Source organism: Nematostella vectensis, chromosome 13, assembly GCF_932526225.1.
Source record: "Nematostella vectensis chromosome 13, jaNemVect1.1, whole genome shotgun sequence".
Lineage (NCBI taxonomy): Eukaryota > Metazoa > Cnidaria > Anthozoa > Actiniaria > Edwardsiidae > Nematostella > Nematostella vectensis.
Window position 1 is genome coordinate 9,758,312 of NC_064046.1, and position 10,259 is coordinate 9,768,570.

Below are 10,259 nucleotides of genomic sequence, written 5' to 3' on the forward strand. Positions count from 1 at the left end.
GAAATTACAGAAAATGTATGGAGGATTGAATGCTCTTAAGCGAACAAAAGTGCAATGTCCAAGAAACAATTATAGGGCTTTTCCTGGCATCGTTTGAACGGAAAGTGTATTACTAGAATGGAAAGGTTTTTTTTTTCGAGTCCTGCATCGTGAGCCCAAAATCTCTGAAACGAGAAAATTTGATAAATTGTGATGTCTCCCCACATTTCCTTATAGTAAATGGCAGCCATTTTGACATTGTATGTGCACTATTACGCATGCGTGGCGGCCATGTTGTCTCTTATTTCTGGGAATATTATAGATATCTCATAATTTGATTTGCTTCACATGTGACTCACACCTACGTTGTGGAAAAGTCCCTCCATTTTCAAAAGCAAATAAAATGGAATTTCCTTATAAACCTGATATCCTTAATCTTACCTTACTAGAAAAAAGACTCATTTCACCATTTATGCAAATACGTGAATCGCCTAGAGGAGGACAGCTGTCTATTTATGGTGTCGTTGTTAATGTACCAGCTGATGTATGCTCTACTGTGAATACTTTACCACGACCTCTAAGTGAGTCCCAAACAATTCCCATAAAACTGAAGCGCCGCCTTAGCTATAAACATCATTACCAATTTCAACATGTTAGATCCCAAAAAGTCCTAGAAGCTATCAGATACAATAACGAAGTTTCACCAAATTCACTTTCACTGACAATAAGACTTTAAGCAAATTTTAAAATAGCTCTTGTAATGATATGTCACGCGATTCACATTCGGGTTCTGTGTGTGTAATAAATTCATCATGGCGGTGTTCACCATGCGGTCGTTTGTCTGACTCGTAAAAAACTAAACATTACATGGTACCAGAAGTCAAAATGAATATCATACCGCCCCCACATCCTCTAAATCTGACTGGGAATGTCGACGAGGCGTGGAAGAAGTTTAAACAACGATTCGATCTGTATATTGAAGCCATAGAAGCTCACAAGAAATCAGACGAGCATATAATCGCACTGCTTTTGACGGTCGCCGGGCCAGAGGTAATTGAAATTTTTAATACCCTAACCTTCTCAGAGGAAGAGAAAGGTAAATATGATGTTGTTATTCAGAAATTAGAAGAATATTGCACACCTGAGAAGAACGAAACGTACGAAAGATATGTTTTCCGTTCACAAATGTAGAAAGAAAGTGAAAGCTTTGGACAGTTTGTCACAGACCTCAAGACGAAAAGTCCGTCGTGCAACTTTGGAATACTTAAGAATTCCCTTATAAGAGATCAAATTGTGATTGGCATTTCCGATAAGAAAGCAAAAGAAAGGCTTCTGAGAGAAAATGACCTTGACAGATTTCTCAAGCCTCTGAAATTGCCAAAATTCAAATGAAAAGCCTAGAGAATAAAAAAGGAGTGGTTGAGGTACATGCGCTAAATAAGCATAAGAGTAAATCCAAAAGAAAACAGGGAGGGGCCAAACATAAGAATTCATGTCAGAGGTGTGGAAAAGTCCACGAACCAGGGAAATGCTTTGTATACAACAAAACTTGTCACAACTGTCACAAGAAGAATCACTTTCAAGTTATGTGCCGCAGAAACTGTTTACACACAAAAGGAAACAGAAAAGGACAGAGATCTTCTTTCTAATGTAATACAGAAAACACATGAAACCAAAAAGAATGATTGGCTGATACAGGCACAAGTAGAAGGCACAAAGATCAAATTCAAATTGGATACGGGTGCCCAAGTAAATGTCTTACCCCTTAGTGAGTACAAAAAGCTAGTAAACAAGCCTCAAATGAGGCAAACTAAGATGACAATAAGGTCATACACTGGAGAGAAAAAAAGAGAAAAAGATGAAGTGTTTTTTGTCATAGTACTTCAAGAATGTCAAGCAATCTTAGGATTAGAGACATGTGAAAAGTTTAAACTAATAACAATGGTTAATACTGTTATCAAGGACCGTACCATGGGAGATAACAACTATAGTGACAACAACGATCACACATTCAAAGATGAAATAATGAATGAATTTGCTGATGTATTTGAAGGAAGGTATAGGGTGTCTTCCAGTTACAAGATTAAGCTCAAGGATGATGCTAACCCTGTTATACATCCTGCAAGAACATTTCCTGTGAGTCTGAGCGAAAGGCTAGATAAGGAGCTCAATCGGTTGACCAAGCTGGGAATTGTAAAGAAGATAGAAGAACCAACCGAGTGGGTAAATTCCCTTGTTATTGTAGAAAAGCCAAATGGAGACCTAAGGCTTTGCTTGGATCCAAAAGATCTAAATCAGTGCAACATCAGCGAGCACTATCGCATTCCAACAAGAAGTGAAATCACAAAAACATGTCTGGAGCCAAATATTTTTCAAAACTTGATGCGTCATCAGGATTCTGGCAAATTCCCTTAGATGAAGAAAGTTCTAAGCTCTGCACATTTAACACACCCAATGGCAGATACTGCTTCTCAAGGGTACCATTTGGAATTTCCAGCCCTCCTGAAGTTTTCCATCGTACTATTGCTCAGTTGTTTGAAGGCATGGACGGTGTTACATCAATTCATGATGATATATTAGTATGGGGAAACACAGTAAGTGAGCATGATGAACGATTGCGTAAGACCCTATCTAAGGCACAGGGAGTTGGGTTGAAACTCAATGTAAATAAGTGTCGTTTCAGAGTCAAGGAACTGACTTTCCTGGGTGACAAGATCACTACAGAAAGAGTCCAACCTGATCCTGACAAGGTAAATGCTATACAAGACATGCCCCAACCCACATGTAAAGTCGAGCTACAGAGATACTTCGGAATGGTAAACTACTTAGACAAGTTTGTACCAAATCTATCTGCCAAGACGGTAGCCCTTAGAAGCTTATAGAAGATGCAAATGAGTTTCAGTTGAAGCAGAACACGAGGCAGAGTGGAAGCAGCTGAATGACTTCCTGACCACTGAACCAGTGTTGAAGTTTCATGATCCACTAAGAAAGACGAAGGTGTCATCCGATGCTTCGAAGGATGGTCTAGGAGCTGTCCTATTGCAAGAGTATGAAGGAACATGGAAGCCGGTTGCATACGCTTCAAGGACTAGACACAGGCAGAGAAAAGATATGCACAGATAGAAAAAGAGACACTAGGCATGGTCTTTGTATATGAGAAATTTTACGAATATATCTATGGAGTCATAGCAAATGTGATTGCTGAGACCGACCACAAACCCTTGATCGCCATATCTAAGAAGAATTTAAGCGACACCACTCTCAGAATACAGAGACTCATGTTACGACTTCAAAGATATGTTCTTCAATTTAAATACCTACCAGGAAAGTTCCTTATTGTAGCTGATACATTGTCAAGAGCTTGCCTCACAGAAACTAACACCACTATTGATATCGATAATGAGGTTGAAATACATGTTAATATGATCAAAGCTTCTCTTCCAGTGACAGAGAACAGATGGAAAGCCGATGCAACTGCAGCAGACAGAGAACTACAAGATGTAATCAAGGATTTGAACTGTGGTTGGGAACAAGGGCCATTTCCCAAACCATACTATCACTTCCGTGGTAAGTTAACTGTAGTTGATGGTGTGATACTAAAGGTAATAAGGATTGTTATTCCCACAGCTCTAAGACAAGACATGTTAAGCATTGTCCACGAAGGCCACATGGGCATTGAGAAATGCAGACGAAGGGCTCGAAAAATTCTTTACTGGCCAAACATGAATAAAGATATAGAGAATCTGGTAAGCAAGTGTGGAGTTTGTCAGAAATACAGACACCAACAACAGAAATAACCTCTTGAGCCACATGAGGTACCCAATGAGCCATGGATGAAAGTAGGTGCTGACCTCTTCCATGTAATGAATTTGATGCTTTTGTGAAGTCATATGGAATTGTACATACTTTTTCTGATCCATACTACCCTAAAGGAAATGGACAAGCAGGGAAAGGAGTTCCGATTGTAGAAAACTTACTTAAAAAGTCAGGATACATATTTGGCATTGTTCGCCTACAGAAACACACTTAGCTTGTGGAAAGTCTCCTGTTGAACTTTGATGAATCACAAGTTGAGAACAAAGCTACCAAGTGCTTCACACTATAAGCCACAAACAGAAACAGTTCTATGATATTAAGTCTAAACCAATGAGACCGTTAGTTAAAAACGAGACGGTAAGAATGCGTGAAAAGAATTGCTGGAGCAAGAAAGCTGAGCGATCTGTAAGAAACTGACAGATCGCTATTACAAAGTTAAGTCAGAGGATGGTGGAATCTATGTGAGAAATAGTATCCACCTACTACCCACAAAGGATAAGTTTGAAGAGCTTCCAGTTACTGTTGATGATGAGTCAAGTGCTGGGATGAGTCCAGAAAGCAAGACACAACAGGTGGTAAATACACCTCAGAAAGGTACTGTTGTTGATAAAGATCCAGTTGTGCCTAGATCTCAGAGACAAATTAACAAACCACAAAGACTCATTGAAGAATTCTAGACATGTTTAATAGAACATGAACATTTCTGAACACTGAGCATTAGTTGTTGTTGAGTCCATTAGACTTCGTTACAGTTGTTATTTAGTTATGATATTTTTTCTAAAAGGGAAAGATGGAATGATATGTCACGCTATGCTCACCAGGCGGTCGTTTGTCTGACTCGTGAATAACTAAACATTACAACTCTTCTTCCTAATGAAGGAGGAAGAAGTTAAGGAGAGGAGTGAAAAGAAAATCCATAAAGTCGTGTAAAAGTCAAAGGTAATTTCTGGGTTATAAAATTGAGAAAATGAAAGGTGTTAAATGCTGTAGTTAGAAACATCTTTGTTATTGTTCTCATTGAATACTGGAAAACAAATAGGTGAAGAAATCTTGAAATTTAATCCAAGCACAATCCTAAATTTTGTGAAAGCCTCCCCAAAACAGCCAATGAAAATTTTGCTTTCTTGCTAGATATTGCTAGGATGACAGAAAGATGACCGAAGACCTTCAAGTACTTCATGTTAAAAAATGTGACTTTTTCAAGACAACTATCCCCGTTTTACAAATTTTAGCACTTTCTTCATTTTACTACATATTAACTATCCCCTTTTGTGCAAAGAGGCCGGCAAAACTCCTGGAACAAAATTTCTACATTTTCTCATTTTAAGTTTGATAAAAAATCACTTCAAAACAAACCCCTTAAAGTAAAACAAAAATAACTTCAACCCATTTTGATTTTCTAGCCTCGCTTCGATTTGTGATCATCAACTTAAATCTTAACACTAAATTTCAATTTTACCATTTAACGTTCGCACTTACCGGCGATGGGATGAATGCTGCTCTCAGTTTCTCTATAATCGGAAGAATAATGTCATTAAGACTTTGTTTCGTGGTTAAAAACAACCTTTTAATAATTCATCCGAAGTTTTTTTTTATACAACGTGTGACGAAGTTTAAGTAGTCCCTCTACAATTTATTCTAGTGTATAGGCAACGCTACAAAGTCAATATCTATAGCCGACTTCCATAATAATCAAACCCTTTACGTTTGGTTCCCCTCAAGACAAATTAGAACTAAATTTCCACTGGCTATGAAACGATGAGCAAATGTTCGTATAAAACTGATGTCGTGAGGGGGTAATCGAGGGAATGGATGAAGAATATCCTGCAGTTTTGGGACCGTTACTCCCTACCGCTGAGAATTCGTTTTAGTTTTCAAAATTAAAGCCATCGGTCTATGACAATCTTGCATTGGACCCTTCCCACCCAAAACTGATGCATTTTCTTTTCTCTTTTTGCTATTCGGCTTCGCTTTCTTTAAAAAAAAAACAACCTCAAATGCCTTTAGTGCTCCCGATAACTACTTATACGTAGCTTTAGATCATTTGAAATACGAAGCGTTTAGGCTGCGTTATTCGAATGTTTTCTTTCACTGACAACAAAACCTTGAGCAATTTTCAAATTACTCTTCTTCCTGATGAAGGAGAAAGATGTTATAAGGAATAGATTGTAAAGAAAACTCGATTGACCCCAAAAAGTCGTACAAACGTCAAGGCAATTTCTGAGTTTGAATTGAGAAAAGGATAAGGTGTAAAATGCCGTAGTTAGCACCACTTTTTTTTACGTTCTCATTGAATACTGGAAAACAAAAAAGTGAAGAAATCTTAAAAACAGCAAATGGAAATTGTGCTTTCTTGCTAGATATTGCTAGGATGACAGAAACTTTTATTGGTAAGATCGCTAAAGACCGAAGACCTTCAAGTACTTCATGTTAAAAAATGTGACTTTTTCAAGAAAACTATCACCGTTTTACAAATTTTAGCACTTTCTTAATTTTACTAAATATTAATTATCCCCTTTTGTGCAAAAGGAGAATAAAAATCGGCAAAACTCCTGTAACTAAATTTCTACATTCTCATTTTAAGTTTGATCAAAAAATCAATTCAAAACAAACCCCTTTAAGTAAAACAAAAATAATCTCAAACCATTTTGATTTTCTAGCTTCGCTTCGATTTGTGATCATCAACTTAAATCTTTACACTAAATTTCAATTTTACCATCTAACGTTCGCACTTACCGGCGATGGGATGAATGCTGCTCTCAGTTTCTCTATAATCGGAAGAATAATGTCATCAAGTTTGTTTCGTGGTTAAAAACAACCTTTTAATAATTCATTCGAAGTTTTTTTTGTACAACGTGTGACGAAGTTTAAGTTGTCCCACTACAATTTATCCTAGTGTATAGGCAACGCTACAAAGTCAATATCTATAGCCGACTTCCATAATAATCAAACCCTTTACGTTTGATTCCCCTCAAGACAAATTAGAACTAAATTTCCACTGGCTATGAAACGATGAGCAAATTTTCGTATAAAACTGATGTCGTGAGGGGGTAATCGAGGGAATGGATAAAGAATATCCTGCAGTTTTGGGACCGTTACTCCCTACAGCTGAGAATTCGCTTTAGTTTTCAAAATTGAAGCCATCGGTCTATGACAATCTTGCATTGCAAGAAATAAGAAAAATACAAATCTCTGCATCTAGGACCCTTCTCACCCAAAATTGATGCATTTTCTTTTCTCTTTTTGCTATTCGGCTTCGCTTTCTTTAAATAAACCAACCTCAAATGCCTTTAGTGCTCCCGATAACTACTTATTCGTAGCTTTAGATCATTTGAAATACGAAGCGTTTAGGCTGCGTAATTCGAATGTTTTCTTTCACTGACAACAAAACCTTGAGCAAATTTTCAAATTACTCTTCTTCCTGATGAAGGAGAAAGATGTTATAAGGAATAGATTGTAAAGAAAACTCGATTGACCCCAAAAAGACGTCAAGGCAATTTCTGAGTTTGAATTGAGAAAAGGATAAGGTGTAAAATGCCGTAGTTAGCAACACTTTTTTTATTGTTCTCATTGAATACAGGAAAACAAATAAGTGAAGAAATCTTGAAAACAGCCAATGGAAATGGTGCTTTCTTGCTAGATATTGCTAGGATGACAGAAACTTTTATTGGTAAGATCGCTAAAGACCGAAGACCTTCAAGTACTTCATGTTAAAAAATGAGACTTTTTCAAGAAAACTATCACCGTTTTACAAAGCACTTTCTTCATTTTACTACATATTAATTATCCCCTTTTGTGCAAAAGGAGAATAAAAATCGGCAAAACTCCTGTAACTAAATTTCTACATTCTCATTCTAAGTTTGATCAAAAATCAATTCAAAACAAACCCCTTTAAGTAAAACAAAAATAATCTCAACCCATTTTGATTTTCTAGCTTCGCTTCGATTTGTGATCATCAACTTAAATCTTTACACTAAATTTCAATTTTACCATCTAACGTTCGCACTTACCGGCGATGAGATGAATGCTGCTTTCAGTTTCTCTATAATCGGAAGAATAATGTCATTTAAGACTTTGCTTCGTGGTTAAAACAAACCTCTTAATAATTCATTCAAAATTTCTTTACAATGTGTGACGAAGTTAGTTAGGTCCCTCTACAATTAATCCTAGTGTTTAGGCAACGCTACAAAGTCAATATCTATAGCCGACTTCCATAATAATCAAACCCTTTACGTTTGGTTCCCCTCAAGACAAATTAGAACTAAATTTCCACTGGCTATGAAACGATGAGCAAATTTTCGTATAAAACTGATGTCGTGAGGGGGTAATCGAGGGAATGGATGAAGAATATCCTGCAGTTTTGGGACCGTTACTCCCTACAGCTGAGAATTCGCTTTAGTTTTCAAAATTGAAGCCATCGGTCTATGACAATCTTGCATTGCAAGAAATAAGAAAAATACAAATCTCTGCATCTAGGACCCTTCTCACCCAAAATTGATGCATTTTCTTTTCTCTTTTTGCTATGCGGCTTCGCTTTCTTTAAATAAACCAACCTCAAATGCCTTTAGTGCTCCAGATAACTACTTTTTCGTAGCTTTAGATCATTTGAAATACGAAGCGTTTAGGCTGCGTAATTCGAATGTTTTCTTTCACTGACAACAAAACCTTGAGCAAATTTTCAAATTACTCTTCTTCCTGATGAAGGAGAAAGATGTTATAAGGAATAGATTGTAAAGAAAACTCGATTGACCCCAAAAAGACGTCAAGGCAATTTCTGAGTTTGAATTGAGAAAAGGATAAGGTGTAAAATGCCGTAGTTAGCAACACTTTTTTTATTGTTCTCATTGAATACTGGAAAACAAATAAGTTAAGAAATCTTGAAAACAGCCAATGGAAATGGTGCTTTCTTGCTAGATATTGCTAGGATGACAGAAACTTTTATTGGTAAGATCGCTAAAGACCGAAGACCTTCAAGTACTTCATGTTAAAAAATGAGACTTTTTCAAGAAAACTATCACCGTTTTACAAAGCACTTTCTTCATTTTACTACATATTAATTATCCCCTTTTGTGCAAAAGGAGAATAAAAATCGGCAAAACTCCTGTAACTAAATTTCTACATTCTAATTCTAAGTTTGATCAAAAATCAATTCAAAACAAACCCCTTTAAGTAAAACAAAAATAATCTCAACCCATTTTGATTTTCTAGCTTCGCTTCGATTTGTGATCATCAACTTAAATCTTTACACTAAATTTCAATTTTACCATCTAACGTTCGCATTTACCGGCGATGAGATGAATGCTGCTTTCAGTTTCTCTATAATCGGAAGAATAATGTCATTTAAGACTTTGCTTCGTGGTTAAAACAAACCTCTTAATAATTCATTCAAAATTTCTTTACAATGTGTGACGAAGTTAGTTAGGTCCCTCTACAATTAATCCTAGTGTTTAGGCAACGCTACAAAGTCAATATCTATAGCCGACTTCCATAATAATCAAACCCTTTACGTTTGGTTCCCCTCAAGACAAATTAGAACTAAATTTCCACTGGCTATGAAACGATGAGCAAATTTTTGTATAAAACTGATGTCGTCAGGGGGTAATCGAGGGAATGGATGAAGAATATCCTGCAATTTTGGGACCATTACTCCCTACAGCTGAGAATTCGTTTTAGTTTTCGAAATTGAAGCCATCGGTCTATGACAATCTTGCATTGCAAGAAATAAGAAAAATACAAATCTCTGCATCTAGGACCCTTCTCACCCAAAATTGATGCATTTTCTTTTCTCTTTTTGCTATGCGGCTTCGCTTTCTTTAAATAAACCAACCTCAAATGCCTTTAGTGCTCCCGGTAACTACTTATACGTAGCTTTAGATCATTTGAAATACGAAGCGTTTAGGTTGCGTAATTCGAATGTTTTCTTTCACTGACAACAAAACCTTGAGCAATTTTCAAATTACTCTTCTTCCTGATGAAGGAGAAAGATGTTATAAGGAATAGATTGTAAAGAAAACTCGATTGACCCCAAAAAGACGTCAAGGCAATTTCTGAGTTTGAATTGAGAAAAGGATAAGGTGTAAAATGCCGTAGTTAGCAACACTTTTTTTTATTGTTCCCATTGAATACTGGAAAACAAAGAAAGTGAAGAAATCTTGAAAACAGCCAATGGAAATCGTGCTTTCTTGCTAGATATTGCTAGGATGACAGAAACTTCTTATTGGTAAGATCGCTAAAGACCGAAGACCTTCAAGTACTTCATGTTAACAAAATGAGACTTTTTCAAGAAAACTATCACCGTTTTACAAAGCACTTTCTTCATTTTACTACATATTAATTATCCCCTTTTGTGCAAAAGGAGAATAAAAATCGGCAAAACTCCTGTAACTAAATTTCTACATTCTCATTTTAAGTTTGATCAAAAATCACTTCAAAACAAACCCCTTGAAATAAAACAAATATAATCT

General features: G+C 36.4%; 1 protein-coding gene and 1 long non-coding RNA gene across 2 annotated transcripts; one reads left to right on the forward strand and one right to left on the reverse strand.

Moving 5' to 3' along the window:
- The first annotated feature begins 864 nt into the window (after positions 1-864).
- LOC125558940 (uncharacterized protein K02A2.6-like) lies at positions 865-2,861 on the forward strand. The gene is made up of 3 exons (XM_048720460.1): positions 865-1,075; positions 1,577-2,314; positions 2,374-2,861. The coding sequence occupies exons 1-3, from the start codon at positions 865-867 to the stop codon at positions 2,859-2,861; spliced, it is 1,437 nt and encodes a 478-aa protein (XP_048576417.1).
- A 2,313-nt stretch (positions 2,862-5,174) lies between these two features.
- Positions 5,175-9,147, reverse strand: LOC125559069. The gene is made up of 4 exons (XR_007306323.1): positions 9,080-9,147; positions 7,806-7,837; positions 6,532-6,563; positions 5,175-5,306 (listed from the first exon to the last, which is right to left on the reverse strand). It is a non-coding gene; the product is annotated as an uncharacterized LOC125559069 (long non-coding RNA).
- Positions 9,148-10,259: the final 1,112 nt, after the last annotated feature.

Excerpts from the sequence above, each read along its gene's own strand:
- LOC125558940 (XM_048720460.1), top strand. The coding sequence starts at position 865 with ATGAATATCATACCGCCCCCACATCCTCTAAATCTGACTGGGAATGTC. Across the intron at positions 1,076-1,576 it reads CTTCTCAGAGGAAGAGAAAG|AAACTGTTTACACACAAAAG; the intron begins GTAAATATGATG and ends TATGTGCCGCAG. Across the intron at positions 2,315-2,373 it reads CTATCGCATTCCAACAAGAA|GATTCTGGCAAATTCCCTTA; the intron begins GTGAAATCACAA and ends ATGCGTCATCAG.